Consider the following 21,109-nt stretch of genomic DNA (forward strand, 5'->3'; position numbering starts at 1 on the left):
GTGTTAAGTAATGTCTGTAAACATTCAAAAGAATGGAGACCTTTCCTCCTTTTACTGCTGACTGCTGTTCATTGGCCTCATTTCAAAAATAATTGTGTGTGTATAAATATACATATAACATAATAGACTGCAAAAAGTTATACAATCATTTAAAATGATGCAGAAGAACATTTCATGACGTAGAAAGGTTTGATATATTACTAAGTGCAAAAGCACATTACCTAACAGTATATAAACAATGTATGGCTTTATTTTCATAAAAATAATTATGTGTAGAGCTACAGAAAAAAACATAAAATAGTTACTCTATGGAAGGTTAACAGCAGTTATCTTAGTATAGTGGAATTACTGGTGATTTTTATTTTCTTACGCTTTTCTACTTTCCCAAGATTTTTTTTTTTTTTCTGGTACTTTCTTTTTTTTAAAACATCTTTATTGGAGTATAATTGCTTTACAATGGTGTGTTTCTGCTTTATAAGAAAGTGAATCAGCTATACATATACATATATCCCCATATCATCCCTCTTGCTTTAATCAACACTCATCACTTTTATTGTCAGAAATTAACTTACTTTTTGGAGAGAGAAGACAGTTCTAAATGGGGAGAACCTAACTGAAGACTTTGAAACCAACAAAGAAACCCCTTTAGATTGTTCCTGACCATCCCTTCCTCTTTGTTTCTGCTTGTTACTTCCCAGGGTTTAGTATAACAGGAAGAGTTCCAAACTAGAAATCAGAATGCCCGTTTCCCTGCTTTTCTGTTCAGTGATTTCTGTCCCCCTTCTGGAAAGGATCTGGGTTCCCAAACTCACTGTGCCACGCAGTTCGCTGCTGTGTACCTAGTTACTCTGTGAGCCGCCGGTTCCTTTGATGGAACCCCACCTCTGAAAACTGATCGTCTCTCTTGAACTTGCGGATCTCACATGTTTGATGAGATGCATCTATCAAATAATAGATCTGAAAGTGTCTCATCAATTCTAAAACAGCAAACAAACATGGAAAGATCCTTTTTAGCAAGTCATCTTTGAGTAGCTCTGTTTCTATGATTTTTTAAAAAAAAAATCTTATCCCAAGTGTTTGTGTCTCTTTCCTTTTCACTGTTACGTACAGGGTAAGACACCTCAAGAGAGAGCACAGCAGGCCGGGGACCCGGATTTGGCAGCCTACCTAGAAAGCCGCCAGAACTATAAGATCATTGGCCATGAGGACCTGGAAACTGCTGTTTGACCCTGGTAGACAGGCTGAGAGAATCTGAATAAGCATATCACCTGTGCCCTCCTGGTGATTGGGCAGCCCCCCTGGAAGAAGCTGATGGAATCCATAAATCTGTCTCTCTCCTGCAAGAATCTATCCGAGACCATGCCACCAGTTTTAAGGGCTACCAAGATGTACACCAGAACATGATAGCCCACTGAGGACGAGGCAGGATACCTGGAGATTTGTGGAATACAGATTCCACAAAATTCGATCCTTATTGCTTCCAGCAAGTAGCATGAACTTCTGTGTTCACCTGTATAATTTATTTTAAAGATTCAAGGATGTTTGTATAAATGGCACTGCTCCCTCCGCCCCCTATGCGTTCACCTTTCCCCTGTACCACACAATTCCACTGTAATGACCCATCAATTTAAAAAATATGATATGATCTGTTCTCTTTACATTCAGTCTTTGGAGACCAGAAGACTCTGAAGGTCTTTTCAAACCCTCTGGCTGTCCCGCAAAAATATAACTGTCAGACCGCTTCCACTTCCAAGACTAAATATACCGAGACGACTTAGTGACCTTTTGCATGTCTCCTCTCCCTCCTTAATCCCTTTTCGTTATACAGGAGCTGGGGAGTGCCACAAAGATAATGTCAGCTTGTGTGCAATATCTCTGAGGTGTGGCAAGGTGGCATGGGAGTTGTCTGGGCTCAGAAGTACCTCAGAGAGGGGACCCAGGGGTCAGCCCCGGTGGCAGGGCTGTTGCCGATAGCCACGGAGGACCGGTTCAGCTTGGGCTGTTGGTCCAGCTCCGTACTGCCTACATGTAGCCATCTTTGCCTTTTGCTGCAATGGAGATGAGCAATGGATTCAACAAAGGCCCACAGCTGGTTTGCAGAACCACTCAATTTTAAGTGCTGCTGAAATTGCAGAGCAGAAAACCATGTGTGGGAACTGTGGTTACAGGAAATGGCGCACTACGACAGCGTTTACTTTTAGGCTTTTTTGACATAATAGAAAGCAGGCTAATCGACTGGAAATAAAACAGCAAAAGCAAAAGTAGCAACATATGTCAAAGTAACTCACTTAAGCAAGAAAACAGTCGCTGGAATGTTGCACAGAGGCTAAAAGATTCAGGTACAGTGGTGAGAGGGGGCCCATTTTAGGTTTTCCTTCTAAGGTTTTGGTTTTCATTACCCCAAGTAAGCCTTGTCCCAAGGACAAAGCCTCGTTTTATGAGTTCCACTGCCAGATTTCCGAGATGCCTGGATCTTTCTGATGGCTGCCTCACCTACTACTTGTCAGGTTCCAAGGTAATACCTGATAGCACTATAGCCCCATTTTTCATGTACAGGTTGGTCAAATATATTCTTTTTTCTGTTTCCCCTACCAGAATGTTCTTAGTGCAGACTACTGTGGGAGTCTAGCCAGGAACATCTTGCTGGCAGTAGAATTACAGCTTCTAATCCTGCCACGGATCATTGGTACTTACAGGCACCTCTATTAAGGACTCTATGATAACTAAAGTATCAGGAGAAAAAGTCTTCTTTCACTGAAAATATCTACTTGACTTGGGTATAAGGCAAAAGTGAAAGTGGGTGACCTTTTTGCTTTAAACTAAACTGATGTCTTCTGAGCTTTCTTCCATTTAGTTCTTAGACATAAAGTGTTTCCCTAGTGTTTCTGCATGTAAACATAAATGACTGTCTCTCTACATTTAATTTAAAGCTCCAGTGGTGATGCCTTGCTTATCTGAACCACTTTTGGTCACGTATCATCATTTTGAAAGTACAAAGATGATATATAAGGTATTAGGTTGGAAAAGCCTCTCAGTGGATGGGGACTAAGTCTGTCCTTAGTTGTTTCAAAATCAAATTGTTGGCATTATTTCCAGCTGTGGGAGAATGGGTTGGTTGTGAGTAATCTATTTCCATACATCAGTCTTAGAAATGGAGCTATGTTTTGGGTTTTCTGGTGAGGGCAAAAGGGACTGGAGTAGATTATTTCCAGAAGCTAGGAGAAAAAAAAAGCTCCGGGAGAATTTGATCACTGGGCTTCTGCTGGGAGTGTTCCAGTTGGTGGGACTGTCAAGGAGATGTTGTGATGACAGAAATATAATCCTTATGGCAGACTGGAATCTGGCTTTGAATGGTGCCTTCCATTCCCTAGATTGAGCCAAGCATTTGGCTATGCAGCCAGTTACCAGCTGCCACTGCTGGGATGAAGGACTCTGCTTTCAGCAACTACCATCTCATGTTTCTCTGTGATGCCTCAAAGCGGCCCAGAGAAAATTGAGGGTACAGGTGGCTATGGGCCAATTCAAATAGCTCCAACTGAAGTCACACGTAAATCCTTGATATGGAAATAGATGAGGTAGTGACTACTGTAGGGGTCCTGGTGCATTTGGAAATTGTTCCAAAGCAGAAAAAGAAAGACAATGTCCTACATTATTGATGGGGAATGACATAGGACCAAGGCAAATATCTCTGAAAAAGCAAACACCTAGAGAACTTAGGTTTTACAAAAAAAAAAAAAAAAAAAAACATGAAAAATGATCAGAACAGTGACCTATTTAATGGCTTCAACATTAAATCTACCTCCTGTAGCTTTTTTAAAAAATTGGCCACTGCATGTGACAGTCCTGGGCTTTAGAAAGAGCAAAGAACATGTGCTCAGGAGTTTCCAACGCAGCTTAGGGTAGGTAGTAGCCCCTCTAATGGGCCATCTGGAAGTACAGAAGCAATAGTCTGGCCCTGGTCTGAAAAGCCACATTACTTCAAAAGACATAAAACTATATACCTATAGAAATACAATTTTCTACAAAACCAACTGAGATGGTACTGCCAAGAGTAGCTAGCTTAGCTGCCATTCCTCTGTGTTTGGCTCAGAAGAGCCTTTCCTGTCGTGGTACTGTCTGCTCTGGGATTCCATTTTTAGATTAGACTTATAGAGGCATGAGAAATGGAGAGTTATTAAAAGCGAACATTATATAACCTTAAAGGTAGTCATTTGTGAAGCCTTATATTCCAGTATTACACATTTAATGAAAAAGAACCCAGTTGAGCTCTGCTTTATCACATTCAAGGACTTGATAAAGAACAGAAGCCAAGAATGAAATAAACACCACAGCCGGGAATTTCACTTGGAGAGTTTTGGTTACCTCTATAGAGGTTATGACCTAAAATGAATGCAATTTCTGAAACAGAGAATTTAGCTGGCAAGTACACAGCCGTGAAACTAGTGACAGCTGCTGGAAAGCCTCACGTTACCCGTTGTTCCCCATCCTTCCGTCCTAGCTGGCCTTAGTGCGTAGGCAGATCCGTTTGCATTGAGAGATACTCAACAAGTAGGTAGTTTTCATTTAGACCTAGTCACAGTTTCTTTGCCTAAAGGATTTCTGGAATTTATTGACTAGACTCCTCACAATATCCATGTCTTAGAAAATGTGGGCGCAGCAGTTTTATTTTTTTACATGTCAATTTTATTTTAACTGCTTATTTTTAAATTATAAAAGTAGAACGTGCTTTTTATAAGAAGTTCTAATACCACAGAAGAGTATCACATGCAAAGTCAAGCTGTTCCTCTCTGCTGGTGTGGTGTCCTCTGTCCCGCCCCCCAGAGATAAACAGCGGGAACACTGATAAACATTGTTGCTTGTATGTTATGTCAGAAATACTCTGTGCATACACAAGCCCCAGTACACATATAGGAATGCATTTATTTGTATACATATATGTGTTTATGTCCTATACACACATATATTGCATAGGTTTAAAAAACCATTTTAGAAGCATGCTAGTCATCTGTGCCTGTGTAGTTAACACCAACAGGCAAAGATAAGGTCATAGAAATTTTTCATTTATTCTTTGTTATTTTTACTATTACTAAGCTTAGTTCTATGACTGGAGCACTTCAATTGCACATGGCATTTGCTCTTGCCTGTGTCATAAAATCTATGGCCAAGAGGTCTCGTAATTGTTTTTGTTACCTTCCATGAAGCATGAAACCTACCTGAGCCCAGAGACTTGTTTATGCTATTTGTGGATCTCAAGTGGAGAGTTTCTTCCTCTGTGATGCTTATACCCCTTTACAAGGCTGAGTTACAGGATTCACTCAGTAGGCTGCCTAATGATATCTAATTCTGGTAAGCTACCGCGAAAAGTCGTAGTCACTTGGATACGGGTGTGGTCCGAGTAGCTAGGCTTCCTTCTAGTAGGAGTAGCTAATGAAATCACTGAGAACAGCATGATATTTTATTCGATTATGCTCTTTAAAAATAAAATAGATGGTTGTTAAACTGACTTGTCATAACCATCCAATAAAACTACTAATTGCTCTACTTAAATGGATTATTTTCATTTTAGGGGGAAAAAGTAGAACATCCATTAGAGAGTTTTCTAATTAACATTTATTTAGTATAAAATAGCTTCTGCCCAGGTCTTAGTAGAACCATCTCTGAATATCTCCACTTTCTTATTCTCTAAATGCCATATTCAGCTGATTTTTATAAGTCCTATGGTTTTTTCTCTGCCCAGCCTCTCAGACTGACTTTGGCTCCACCCCTTTTCAGTGTCCTGGTCATCACCCCATAGCTAGTCCTTCTGATTGTCTGGCCATGGCAACAGTCCTGCTCCTGGACTTTCTGCCACTACCTTCAATGATTCTGAAATACAGTTGCCCGCCTCCCCCAGATGTTCTGCTCAAAATGGATCAAAATGAAATTACTCTCTGGGACAAGTATCCCTTTTTCCTGAAGGAGAAATAGACTTCCACTGACCTTGATCATCTTGTATATTTACAATAGGCCTTATTCTGAGAAGTAATCTCCCAGATAGATTTAGCAAATTTCTGTCGTAGTCACACCACAAAAGTACACAATCGTAGCAGCTGCTTCCACACCCAGCAATGTAAACAGTGTGCTCCATGACGTCACCTGGGTGACTGGGTTATATGCCTGTTATACCCCTACTGGCCGTCTGTGGATTGTAGACCATCTCCCCACAGTTTAATAAGAAACCTAAAAATAGGAACTAAGCAAGGAATAGTGCTCCTGACAACGTGCTTGTGCAGGACACCAAGAGTTACTGAACTGGTCCCCCCCCCCACCAAAAAAGCAGAAAAAGTAATTCTTAGGCTGTTGAAGCATTACATTTTAAAGTAGAGATTTGAATACTGGATGGTATCGTCATGGTGGACAGATTCTAGAGTCTCTTTATACATGAATTCAGTCATTTTACCTGCAATCATCTGTTCACAAAATTGATCATACAATTATGTATTTAATCATTTATTTTTAAATATGTCTATCATTTACTCGGATGCAGGCACCATACCAAGGATATAAGAATGAATGCAAGAGACAAAACTCTTGACCTCATGGAGCTCCGTCTAGGAGAACATACAAATTCCAATCTGATAAGTTCTGTACAGGAGAAGCCCATGGTACTAGGGGAACATGCCCTGTGGGCCAGCCTTTGTTGTGCCATCACTCTTCAGCTAGCCATATTTTAGTTCTATGAGATATGAAATGAGAATATGAAAGAAGAAATAGTTCGCATTTGCTTTTCCTTAGGGTCTTGGCACTGTTCTTAAAAAATGGATTTGAAACCAAGACTTTAAGATGAGACTTAGAAACACTACTAAAATGAGAGCCAAAACGTTTATCCTATTTCTCAAGGACAGAACTAGGAACAAGAGGCAAAACTTGCAATGGATTTTGACCGAATATAAAGGTGAAGCATAAATATCGTCAAACAGTAGAGTGGGCCCAGAATTAGAAACTTTTAGTCATGGGGAGTATTTAAGCAGAGGCTACATAACCACCTGGAGGGGTGTTGTGACTCGGGACATGAACCTGAGGGGACTGGATTAGATTCTGGGAGTTTTTTAAATGTTCTTTTAAAATGACTTTGTTGAATGGCAGGATTTCATTTTAAAATTTTATAAAAATCTTGACTTTTAATCTTTTAAAACATCACTTTGTGACAGAGTCTTTAAAGAGAATGACATTTAGTTATCATCTAAAAATCTTAAAACTAAGCATGAATTTAAGAGCTAATGAAAAGAAAGCATACTAAGAGGTATAAGTTACTCCAAGATACTTCTGGAAGCATTATGGATTTTAATGAATATTCTTAGACATTCTTAAGTAAAGTCCTATTACAAATCTGTTTTCCTGTCCATTCAATATAAAAAAAGTGCTGTGATTTGATATTCTTAGAATTAAATGTAATCTGGTATAACCACAGAAGAAAATTCTGCCTAAAATCTATTTGGGGTCCAAGTAAATGTACATGAAAGGCAATCATGGAAAGTGCCTTGGCTTCTGCTACTGGCATGATAATTACAGGGGAGGGTTTACCCATGGAAATAAGAAAGTGATGATTCTGGTTTTTACCCATTTTCCATAGTTTCAGTATTTTGAGCCAAATGGCATCTGACATGGGAGACTGTAGTGATGGGAACAACTGAAACTATCTTGTTTCTCAATCATTCAGTGCATATAGGCTTCAATAAAAATAATTTCAACAACTCAAATCTGTACAATTTATTAGTAACAATTTCGGTAATTTTAGACTGTTACTGCTTTAGCATTTTGATGCATTTTTGACACTTTTGAGCTTCAGTACAAAGCCCTGAGGTGGATAATGCAGATAGTGCATTTTAAATGAATAAATGGAATCTCAGAGCAATGAATTCAACTAACACAGATTCATGTAGTAAGTGGTAGAACTATAGCACAACTAAGATCTTTAGATATTACCGACTAACGTGTCTACAATAGATGTTTTCTAAGTGATTTTCCACCATTGCTTTCAATGCTGTTTTACATCCATCATTTAGGTTTCCATCATTTAGAAGGTGAACCCTTGAAAAAATATTTACCTAAGATTCCACAGCGTGGGTTACTTAGGACTGAGGGAGAATATGATGTTAAAAATTTAGGATTTTTGCTCTCAGAGGCTTATCAGCTTGGACATATTTCAAGGGGAAAAAAAGGGGAAATGTTTTGGTACCAGGATGGATTTCACGAAATAACACTGAAGGGGACTCTCTGGCTTCTCTACTTTGTGATTCTCAGCATTTAAAAATGTTGGTATTATTTTCTCTCCTTGGAAGTCACTATTGGAATAATATTATTTCAGAATGCTGCACCAAAAAGTGTTGAAATGGTCTTGCCATTCAAGATTCCATTGCTTGAAGTTTGGGGTGGGTATACAAAGCTAAATCCATCATACACAGTCACATACGTAGAGGTCTAATGCATCTATGGGAAGATGCCACACTTGAGGTAGAAAGAACGGATAGGCCTGAGATATCCTTCTGTTCTGAATCTTGTGTTTACAAGGCACCTCTGTGAGCAGTTTGATGAATACGTAGAAGAGGGGTGTTTGATCTGGGAAGCAGCCAAATTTGGATTAGGAATAGGAATGTTTGGAGGAGATGGCTTAACTAGGACTGTGAGGTTCAAGTTCTGTAGGGTGGACAGTTTGCAGAATAAAACAAGGACAGACGAGATCACAACAGACATGGAGAGGAGGCGCTTTATTTCTTATGTAAGGGTTTCATTTTCCCTAAACATTACATCCAGAAAAGTGGATTGGGCTTTCCAAAAACAGTGAACTTATCGCAGCGAGTGTTTCTTCTAGTATGTAAGTGAAAATTGAACAACCAGATCAGGGATCATGTTAAAGCAATTGCTTGGACTAAAAGACATCTGTGATGTTTTCCAGGTTTCGATTTCTATGATTTTGGACTGAGGCAGAACTCAATCAGAGCCCCTTTTCTCAGGTTCCTGCCATATAGATGCAATGAAAGTGTTTTTGTAAAAACAGCAGACATTGCAAATATATCCCAGATCATTTAGAAGCCAGTATTTCATGACCCTAAAAGAAATCTGCTTTGCTGACACACACGTAACACCCACCACTGTTTGCCAATTCCCAAATCTCCTGAATAAGATATGTTTCTACAAAGGCATAACAGTCACAAGTTCAGGAACTGAAGTGAAAACAAAGGATCTAGTGTTCAGTTTCCTACTTTCTACCCATTTTTTGTTTGGGGTGTGCAGCTGGAACTGGGGCTTGGAGAAGGGGGCAGAAGATCCCTGTATTTTCTGGTACAAAAAACATGGAGGCAATTTTTATAACTTACTGTCATGAATTAGGGCTCAACCTCATATCCCCAGACTAATGTTCTGTGATGTTTCTGCCTGTGAACTAGTCTTAATTGCCATCCTTCCCTTGCTTCCATGAGCTCCTAGATTTCAGGTTGGCTGGATGGGGGTGGGAGTCATTCTTGAGATGGCCTTGAAAAGTGGGCCCATATCTGGAGTCTTGCTCTGAGAACTGCCCCACTCCATCTTGTCCCCCGCCCCTCCTGCCTCTCTCTTGGGGAGGTGAGAAAAAACAGTAATGGGGGAAAAAAATTCTCAAGTGTAGTACAATAATAAGGCTCTTCGTCTTAAATTGCCATGGTGACCCACAAATAAATAATATACACCCTCAGCAAACTTTGATCCTCATGAAAAGCAAATTCAGAAGGTATAGACAAAACCTGAACTTGTTTAGAGTGGCTTCAAGGAGTATCAGTTGTGAAATTTTCAACATATACTGCTTAGAAGAATTAGATTATGTCTGGAATTTAGGGGAAAACAGGATTCTGCTAATAGAAAGAACTTTCTAGTAGAGCTTTCCAAAGGACTGGCTTGATTTTGAAGGAGTTTCTCTAAGTGTTCATTAGGAGGTTAGACCACAGACTCATGCAGATCTATGATAAAATTTGAGAAAAATAAGGACAACTTAGGAAGTTTTTCATAATCCTTACAAATTCTGAGACTATATAACCTTTCCTCTTAAGAATTACAGAGATAGGAGATGTTTACAAATTGTAAAAATAAACAGATGACACCCCTAAATTGGTTTATCCTGTATTTTGTTTTAAATTTATGGGTAATTTCTCTCAAATAGGTTAGTGAGATATATCAACTTTTAAGATAGAGTTTAGCTTTGATATTTACTGCACCTTGTGTAATGAATCCAAATGGTTCCCAACCTTTTGGGTTTTATTAACAGTAACATCTTTCATTCCCTGCCCCCCTCCTCCATTGGTTGGACTGAGGCTTTGATGACGTGTATAATTTCCAATGCAACTGGAACCTAGATTGTTGCTTGCTAACATCCTGATTGTGGGCTGGGAAGTGTGGGGTTCTTGCCATCCTGGGGAGTGAGATTTGGAAATTTTATAGACAAAATATTCTAGCACAATAGAATATTTTGCAAAACACATCTTTGATAAGTTAGGGTCCACATTAGTCTCAGTTAAAGGTTAGCTAGGCTGTCTTTTTTTTTTTTTTAATTACCAATAATTAAGTTGACAGCCATGAATCTGCATATTATATGGACTACAGCTGATTGAAAATGAGGAAAACCATTCCTGTAAAGAATTAAGAAATAGAGGACAATCTCAGTTCCATAAGAATGAATATATTTCATTTAATTTGATTCCTGCGTGGGAAAAAGTTCCTGGGCATCCAGAGTGCCCTTGGCTGTGGTAGTCCACTCTCAAAGGCTATATCTGTAGGAAGAGTTGCAGTCACATTATAAAGGGCTCTTTCATGATTTCTGATTCTGCCCTATCACATCCCAGAGCCATGCTTTTGCAAAGCTGCCAGCCGGCAGGTGGAATCCAAAAAAGAGTAGCATCCGTGGCAGTAGGGTGATGAAGTTTTATTTCCAGGTGAAGTAGGATCCGGATAATATGAAATGGAGGGAGGGTGGGTGGGAAGGGTGGGGTGGGGAAGAATGGAGTTTTTTTGTAACAAAGTCATAAAGTATTTTTCCCTAATTTTCTTGCATTTCCTATTTATACAAAGTATCTTGATCACTGTGTTGCTCTACAGAGATTTTCAATGGAATTAATTTGGGAGACTGAACTAATCTCTGAAAAAGAAATGACTAGCTACAGTTACTTTTTGGACACTTTTTCTGTATTGTGAATTGTGTGGAAATGTATAGAATAAAAATTAGAACTACAATTAGTTTCTTTTCTTTGGTTACTGGCTATTACATGGAGTTGGTGTGAATATTATCTTTAAGGGGGTTAAATTAGATTTTCAAAATTGGGAGGTAAGTGAAGAGTTGGCTGTCTGGGAAGGCAGAAACTAAAAGAGATCTCTGATAAAGCAGAATTTTTTTTTAAAAATGACTTCGGCTTTCAAGATGGACTAACAGAGGCCAGATTTACTCTCCCAACTGAATAAAAAAAAATCTGTATATAAAACAATAATTGTTAAGACACTGGAACTGAGGCAAAAAAAAGACAATAATCCCTGATTGATGAGAATCAAATAAGATAAGCGCTATGATTTCTCCATTCTACAGACTTCAGAGAGTTTCCTGGCAGTAGCTCAGGGAGGGGAAATTGAGGGAGAGCCTGGCAGATTTCCTAAATTGGGGAGACAGAGCTGAGAACTTGGGAGACCAAGGCAGCTAGAGCTCATGGAGCCGAGTACTAGAGAAGAGAGATCTGAACAGAGAGAGAACCCCAGAGATCTGCAGAGACCCCCCCCCCCCCCCAACTCAAGTAGTCAGTAAAATACTTATCAGTGTATGCTAGTGAGGAGACTACCTGAGACTGGAGAAAGAACCACCCAAAATGATGAGGAGGAAAAATAACCAGCTCACACGAGGCTGGGAATAATGCCTGTTACTGTCTACCCAGCTTTTATTTCTTAACAAAACATTACGGTCTCCTGTGTTGTCCCACTTCAGTTCCATTTCCTGCCACTCTCTGGTCACAGAGGCAACCAATAAGATTTTGTGTGAATCTTAGCACATTCCCATCTTTTCTCCCTTCTTCCCCTTCTCAACTTCTGTTAACTATATTCCCTGTTACAGATGTAAACTTTTATACCCTGTCTGGTACCAATATTAGAAGTTCTATGTGTTGTCCAATTTTATTCTAAGAGTTGAAAGCAGGGGCGTGGAGTTTCATTAGCCTGGCATGTTAGTATGCACTGCAGAGGGTCACAGTGTGTGACAATCACACTGTTTCCTGAAACCACTCAAGGCCATGACCCCAATGCCAAGGAAAGTCAATGTTCCTTCACCTGGATCAAAGAATTTCACTTTTCTGACTGTTTTTGGATCGCTCTACCTTCATATTTAGACTCTTTGATTTAGTTTTTATGAATTTCTTTCTCTTGGTGCTCGTTATTTTTCTTTGTTCTTGTTGAAAGATAAAACACACACATACACACGTAATTTTTAAAAAATATGTCCCTAGTATCATCTAGCTCCCTGATATTTCTTGGAATCCATTCCGTTCTTTCTCGTGAAGGCATCCTTCTCAGAGTCCTCTGGCTTCCTGTTCTAATTCTGATGAACTGACCAATTATCTCCTTAGGATGTTCTTCTTCTGGGCTTCTGCATTTGTCTTGTCACTTCTTGATGCCCACGTGTATCTTAGTTTCTTGGTTTGCTGAAGTAGAGCCACAAATTGCTTATTAAAACTAGGAACTAGGGAAATTAATTTTTGAGTTCTTGCATATCTGAAAATGTCTATCTTATCTTTTACTTAGAGCTTGTCTGTCTTTGGAATTCTGGTTCCAAAGTCATTTTTCATTAGAAATGCAGAGAATCTTAATGAGGAAAAAGAAGATCACGTGCTTTGTGAAAAGTAGAAGTTCATTCACGAATAGATTAAAATCACAGAGTAACATGTTATGGTAGTAAAATGATTCCAGATAGCAAGTCCATCAACTGCACTGTGCAGAGGAGAAAACTGTGGTTCCAAGAGATTAAAACACTGCACAAGATCACATAGCTAACTAGTGACAGGGAGATTTCACCAAAGCTCAGGGACTTCGCATCTGCAACTTGTGTCACAATGCAATGTTCAAATGCTTTAGATTCCAGCTGAAGGGACTATGCGGATGAAACAGATACTGTGGTAGAAGAGAATACACTGGGTTCCAGCCCCAGCTCTGCTCCAGAGGAGCCAAGTATGTTTCTTGCTTTCCCTGGGCCCGAGTTTCCTAATCTGTAAACAAGACTGTACAACTGATGGTCTCTGGGCCTCTTTCTTCTCTCAAGTGGTGGGATTCTCTGACGGAAATCTTTTTTATAGAAGATTCATTATAAAGCTGAAAAAGTGTCAAAATGATCACTGTTCAAAGCTCTCACTTTGGAAACTGCTAAAGCCTCCCCCAAAGTTTACCGTTTGAGTAGTATTTGCCCTAGTATTCACACTGATTGGCATTTAAAAAATCTAAAATGTCTTTTTATAAGACATCCATGGCTTCAACCCCACACCTGTTGTAGGATTCAATCCTTGGAATTTTCTGTGTGCGTTTATTCCCAGAGATCGATACAGCAAGCCACAGGTTGCTAGTTCCTCAAATCTACAGGCTATCACTTCAAAGGTGTAAAGATAATTAGCTCAGTTTCATACAGATGGAAAGGACCAGAACTTACACAGAGGACGGATGCTTAATATCCATTATGTGTTACAACTACATGGAGGATATGGTCTTGATAACAAGGAAGGATGTTTCTCCTTCACTGCTCAATCTAATTAGGTCATGGTGGATTTCTTTTCTGCTTGGCATTTTCTGAAGCAGCGTGGACAGTCATGGATTTGGCACCTATGCTGCTGGTTAGAAACTGGGTGAACTTGTTCACGTAGCTCTCTCTTTCTGAACCTCAGTTTCCTCATCAGAAATATAGAAAACACAACCAAATGGAATTGTTATGGACATTAAATGAGATATTGCTAGAAAAATATTTAGAACAATGCCTAGCACATAGTAAGAACTCAGTAAGTTACACCTATGAAAATATGCTGGGGATCATTACATTGATGAAAATGCATATTATCATATTTCTAGCACTGTTCTTTGCACTGTGGGGCAGGGGACAGGTAAAATGCTCTCACCTTCGAGCAGTTAATTCATTAAATCCAGTTGGTCTGACATTGAAGTCCTAACATTAAGTTTGCCTCAATCCTTTTATTCCCGGTAGCTTGTTGTAAGCATGTCTTTAAAATTAAAGATATAAAACTTTGACAGTGATAAATAAGGTACAACTCTGAAAACTTAGATTGAGAAAAAAATGTGCAAGAAATACACCCAAAAGTTTGAAATGGAGAGGAGAGAGACAAGATGGTGGAGTAGAAGGACCCTGAGCTCTCCTCCTCTCATGAGCGTACCAAAATCATAACTGAAGGCTGAGCCACCATCAATAACAAAGACTGAATCCACCAAAAAAAAAAAAAAGACATTCTACATCCAAAGACACAAAGAAGAAACCACAACAAAACGGTAGGAGAAGCACACTTGCAATATAATCAAATCCCATACTACCTGGATGGGTGACCCACAAATGGGAGAATGATATTGCAGAAGTTCTCCCACAGCAGTGAGAGCTCTGAACCCCATGCCAGGCTCCCCGGCCCAGGAGTCTTGATTGTAGGAGCTCCACAGGACTGGGAGAGCAGTGACTCTATAGGAGCCTGGGCCAGACCTACCTGCTGGTGCCAGAGGGTCTCCTGTGGAGACAGGAGATGGCCGTGGCTCTCGCTGGTATCATAAAAGCTGGCAGTGGACATAGCAGGGAATGTTTACCTACATGAACTCTGGCTGCATGCAGCCATCTTGGGCCATTGGCATGGAGACCTGGCCCCATCCAACAGCCTGTTGGCTCCAGTGCTGGGACACCTCAGGCCAAACAACCAACAGGGTGGAATACAGCCCCAGTCATCAGCAGACAGGCTCCCTTAAAGAATTCCTGAGCCCACAGCTACCTCTAGACACACCCATTGACACAGCCCTGCCCACCAGAGGGCCAAGACCCAGCTCCAGCCACCAGTGGACAGGCGCCAGTCCCTCCACCAAGAAGCCTGCACAAGCCTCTAGACCAGCCTCACCCACCAGGGGGCAGACACCAGAAGCAAGAAAAGCATGATCTGGCAGCCTGTGGAACTGAGTCTGCAAACACAGGTCAGCACCTACAGTGGAACTAGCTGGTCCCTGGCCCTAGATGATAAGAGGGGAGTGTACTGCTGGGGCACATAGGACATCCCCTACAGAGGGTGACTTCTCCAAGGTCAATAAACATAACTAACCCACTGTATACATAAAAATACAAATAGAGTTTTAAACAAAATGAGAGTGCAAAGGAATATGTTCCAGGTGAAGGAACAAAATAAAAACCCAGAAGAACAACTAAGTGAAGTGGGCATAGACAGTCTGCCCAAGAAAGAGTTCAGAGTAATGATCATAAAGATGAACCAGGAACTTGGGAAAGGAATGGATGCACAGACTGAGAAGTTAAAAGAAATTTTTTAGCAAACAGAATATGTAAAGAAGAAAAGAGAGTTGACGAATACAATAACTGAAAGGAAAAAATACACTAGAAGGAATCAATAGTAGAATAAATGAGGCAGAAGAATGGATAAGTAAGCTGGAAGACGGAGTGGTGGAAATCACTGCCATGGAACAGAATAAAGAAAAAAGAATGAAAAAAAATGAGGACAGTTTAAGAGACCTCTGGGATGTCAAATGCACCAACATTTGCATTATAGGGGTCCCAGAAGGAGAAGAGGGAGAGAAAAGAGCCTGAAAAAATATTTGCAGAGATAATAGCTGAAAAATTTCCTAACATGGGAAAAGAAACAGTCACCCAAGTCCAGGAAGCAGAGTCCCATACAGGATGAACCCAAGGAGGAACACACCAAGACACATAATAATCAAATGGACAAAAATTAAAGACAAAGAGAAAATATTTAAAGAAACAAGGGAAAAGCAAAAAATAACATACAAGGGAACCCCCATAAGACTATGAGCTGATTTTTCAGCGGAAACTCTGCAGGCCAGAAGGGAGTGGCATGATATATTTAAAGAGATGAAAGGGAAAAACCTACAACCAAGAAAACTCTACCCAGCAAGGCTCTCAGATTTGACAGATAAATCAAAAGCTTTACAGAAAAGCAAAAGCTAAAAGAATTCAGCACCACCGAACCAGCTTTACAACAAATGCTAAAGGAACTTTCCTAGGCAGAAAAGAAAAGGTCACAACTAGATACAAGAAAATTATGAAATGGAAAAGCTCACCAGTAAAGGCAAACATACAATAAAGGTAGGAAATCGTTCACACACAAATATGGTATCAAAACCAGTAATCTTGAGAGGAGGAGAGTACAAATGGAGGATATTTGAAATGCATTTGAGACACACATGTCTGCTACCAGGCACCAGGAAAAGCCCCTACCAGGGCTGGCCTTCTCATGCCTGCTGCCAGGCACTAGGAAAGGCCTCCACCAAGGCTATTCCTCTCATAATGGCCACCAGGCACTAGGAAAGGCTCCCACTGGGGCCGGATCTCTCACTCCTGTGGCCGTCAGCTGCCCAGCACACGTCCTCACTAGTGGGACCGGATATCTGATGGCCACTGGCTACCCCCCACCACTCACCTGTCACCCCTGGGGCTCCTGTGACCCCAGCAGCCATGCCAACTCCATGTCCTGTCTTCACTGGGGCAGACCCGAGTGCTCCAATGTAGCCTCAGGAGCAGACCGCTGTGGGTGGCCAAAATACAGAGTTGGGGCTAAAACCACAGCTGAGCCCCAGGGGTGAGGTGACTAAGGAAGAAGAACAAAAATCTTTCCATGCAGCTGCACATGCCACAGATTAAATCCCTGTGATCAGCTTGGTAAACCCTGCATATATGGAATATCTGAATGGACAATGAGCGTTCCCACAACTGAGACCGGTCTATGCAGGCAAGTACATGCAAGAGTTGGGCCAGGTCAGCGTAAGAGCTGCACCCACAGCAGGTCCAGAGACCTACCTAGAGGTGTTGGAGGGCCTCCTGGGGAGGCGCAGGTTGGCTATGACTCACAGTGGGGGCAAGGACATTGACAGCTGAGACTCCAGAAAAATATTATTATTACTATCTTTTTAATGTTTTGTTTTGTTCTGCTGTTTTTTTTAATTTTTTTATTAAAAATTTTTTTAATATATTTTTTATTTTTCTATTTTTACTTTACTTTTTCAGTGTTTTGAGTCTTTTTCTTGCTTTCTTATGTTTTGTTTTTAATCTTTCTTTATCGTTTTTGTGTGTTTATTTTTTGTTTCCTTTGCCTTTTTTTAGTTTGTATTCTGCTTTTGTTTAGTTTCTTGTCTTTTGTTTTTGTTAGTTTTGTTTTTAATTGTTTGATTTCCTTTTTGGGATCTTTTATATGTCTGGTTATTCTCTTGTTTTTTGTTTTCTTTGTTTTTGCTTCTTTTTTTTGTATGTGTGTATGTTTCTTTGTTAGTTTTTGTTTGTGTGGTTTTGCTTTTACCATTTGTCTTGGGTTTTATTTATCTGTTTGTTTTCTTTTTTTAATAAATTTATTTATTTATTTTTGGCTGCATTAGGTCTTCACTGCTACGCGTGGGCTTTCTTTAGTTGCGGTGAGTGCGGGCTACTCTTTGTTGCGGTGCACGGGCTTCTCATTGCGTTGGCTTCTTTTGTTGTGGAGCACGGGCTCTAGGTTCACAGGCTTCAGTAACTGTGGCTCATGGGCTCTAGAGAGCAGGCTCAGTAGTTGTGGTGCATGGGCTTAGTTGCTCTGCGGCATGTGGGATCTTCCCGTACCAGGGCTCAAACTCATGTCCCCTGTATTGGCAGGTGGATTCTTAACCACTGCACCACCAGGGAAGCCCTCTTTTTTCTTTGTTTAACTGTTGTTGTTAACTGTTTGTTTTTGTCTTTGCTACTTGTCTTGGGCTTTGTTAGTCTATCTTTTTTCTTCCCTCACCGCCCCCCCTTTTTTTTTTCCTCACCACACGGCTTGCAGGGTCTTGCTTCCCCAACTGAGGGTCAGGCCTGAGTCTCTGGGGTGGAAGCACTGAGTTAAGGATGCTGGACCACCAGAGAATTCCTGACCCCAGGGAATATTGATTGGCAAGAGCTCTCCAGGAAGTCTCCACCTTGTCCAAGTCCAAGCCCTACCCAACTGCCTGCAGGCTCCAGTGCTAGATGCCTCATGCCAAACAACAAGGAAGACAGGAACACAAACCCACCCATCAGCAGATAGGCTGCCTAAAGTCACACTAAGCTCACAGACACCCCAAAACACACCACCTGACATGCCCCTGCCCAATCAGAAGGACAATATACAGCTCCACCCACCAGAGCACAGGCACCAGTCCCTCCCACCAGGAAGCCTACACAAGCCACTGGACCAATCTCACCCACCCAAGGCAGACACCAGAAGCAAGAGTGTCAATGACCCTGCAGCCTGAGGAAAGGAGATCTCAAACATAGTAACTTAGACAAAATGAGAAGACAGAGAAATATGTTGCAGACAAAGGAGCAAGGTAAAAATCCACAAGATTAAATAAATGAAGAGGAAATAGGGAACCTGTCTGAAAAAGAATTCAGAGTAATGATAGTAAAGATGATCCAAAATCTCAGAAATAATTGGGTTGGCCAAAAGTTTCCTACAGTTTTTTCCATAAGATGGCTCTAGTGGCACTTAGTTATCTTTAACTTCATTCAAAACAACTGTTAGATTGTAAGTGACAGCTGTCATATCAGTGTGCATTTACAAAAGACTTATCAAAATTGGTGAATTTTTGTGTAGCCGTTTTAATACTGAAGATGGAAGAAAAAATGCAACATTTTCGTCATATTATGCTTTATTATTTCAAGAAAGGGAAAAACACAACCAAAATGCAAAAAAAAGATTTGTGCAGTGTATGATGTTGCTGTGACTGATTGAACATGTCAACAGTGGTTTGCAAAGTTTCATGCTGGAGGTTTCTTACTGGACGATGCGCCACTGTTGGGTAGACCAGTTGAAGTTGATAGTGATCAAATAGAGACATTAATTGAGAACAATCAATGATACACCACACAGGAGATAACCAACATACTCAAAATATCCAAATCAAGCACTGAAAATCATTTGCACCGGCTTGGTTATGTTAATCGCTCTGATGTTTGAGTCCCACGTAAGTTAAGTGAAAAAAACCATATTAACCGTATTTCCTCATGCAATTCTCTACTTAAATGTAATGAAAACGTTCGGTTTTTAAAACAAATTGTGACGGACAATGAAAAGTGGATACTGCACAATAATGTGGAATGGAAGAGATCATGGGACAAGCAAAATGAACCACCACCAACCACTCCAAAGGCCAGTCTTCATCCAAAGAAGGTGATGTTGTGTATATGGTGAGATTGAAAGGGAGCCCTCTATTATGAGCTCCTTCCAGAAAACCAAACAATTAATTCCAACAAGTACTGCTCCCAATTAGACCAACTCAAAGCAGTACTCGAGGAAAAGCATCCAGAATTAGTCAACAGAAAATGTATAATCTTCCATCAGGATAATGCAAGACCACATGTTTCTTTGATGACCAGGCAGAAACTGTTACAGCTTGGCTGGGAAGTTCTGATTTACCCAACATATTCACTAGACATTGCACCTTCATATTTCCATTTATTTAGGTCTTTAAAAAATTCTCTTAATAGAAAAATTTTCAATTCCCTGGAATACTGTAAAAGGCACCTGGAAGAGTTCTTTGCTGAGTAGCAATACTCAGACAAGATAGACTTTAAAATAAAGACTGTTACAAGAGACAAAGAAGGACACTACATAATGATCAAGTGATAAATCCAATAAGAAGATATAATATTTGTAAATATTTATGCACCCAACATAGGAGCACCTCAATACATAAGGCAAATGCTAACAGCCATAAAAGGGGAAATCGACAGTAACACAATAATAGTGGGGGACTTTAACACCCCACTTACACCAATGGACAAATCATTCAGACAAAAAATTAATAAGGAAACACCAGCCTTAAATGACACATCAGACCAGATAGATTTAATTGGTATTTATAGGACATTCTATCCAAAAGTAGCAGAATACACTTTCTTCTCAAGTGCACATGGAACCTTCTCCAGGATAAATCACATCTTGGGTCACAAATCAAGCCTCAGTGAATTTAAGAAAATTGAAAACTTATCAAGCATCTTTTCCAATGACAAAGCTATGAGATAAGAAACTAATTACAGGAAAAAATCTGTGAAAACCACAAACACATGGAGGCTAAACAATATACTACTAAATAACCAATAGATCACTGAAGAAATCAAAGAGGAAATCAAAAATACCTAGTAACAAATGGCAATGAAAATATGATGACCCAAAACCTATGGGATGCATCAAAAGCAGTTCTAAGAGGGAAGTTTATAGGAATACAATCCTACCTCAAGAAACAAGAAAAATCTCAAAGAAACAACTTAAACTTACACGTAAAGCAACTAGAGGAAGAACAACAACAACAACAACAAACAACCTAAAGTTAGTAGAAGGAAAGAAATCATAACAATCAGAGCAGAAATAAATGAAATAGAAATGAAGAAAACAATAGCAAAGACCAATAAAACTAAAAGTTGGTTCTTGGAGAAGATAAACAAAATTGATAAAACTTATCCAGACTCATCAAGAGAAAAAGAGAGAGGACTCAAATTAACAAAATTAGAAATGAAAAAGGAGAAGTTACAACTAACACTACAGAAATACAAAAGATCACAAGCGATTACTACAAGCAACTATATGCCAATAAAATGGACAACCTGGAAGTAATGGACAAATTCTTAGAAAAGTACAACCTCCCAAAACTGAACCAGGAAGTAATAGAAAATATGAACAGACCAATCAAAAGCAATGAAATTGAAACTGTGATTAAAAATCTTCCAACAAACAAAACTCCAGGACCGGATGGCTTCACAGGAGAATTCTATCAAACATTTAGAGAAGAGCTAACACCTATACTTCTTAAACTCTTCCAAAAAATTGTAGAGGGAGAAACACTTCCAAATTCATTCTATGAAATGACCATC

The 21,109-nt window shown here is 39.9% G+C and overlaps 1 protein-coding gene across 6 annotated transcripts in view; it reads left to right on the forward strand.

The window, feature by feature from the left end:
- Window positions 1-4,672, forward strand: part of DGKI (diacylglycerol kinase iota) — a 468,554-nt gene extending 463,882 nt beyond the window's left edge. For all 6 annotated transcript variants that reach the window (XM_059933287.1, XM_059933288.1, XM_059933293.1 and 3 more), the window contains one exon: window positions 1,111-4,672. In XM_059933287.1, coding sequence (XP_059789270.1) covers window positions 1,111-1,227 — 117 coding nt within the window. In that variant the 3' untranslated portion in view covers window positions 1,228-4,672. The remainder of the gene's footprint in view (window positions 1-1,110) is intronic.
- Window positions 4,673-21,109: the final 16,437 nt, after the last annotated feature.

This window comes from Balaenoptera ricei, chromosome 9 (genome assembly GCF_028023285.1).
Source record: "Balaenoptera ricei isolate mBalRic1 chromosome 9, mBalRic1.hap2, whole genome shotgun sequence".
NCBI classification, from domain to species: Eukaryota; Metazoa; Chordata; class Mammalia; order Artiodactyla; family Balaenopteridae; genus Balaenoptera; species Balaenoptera ricei.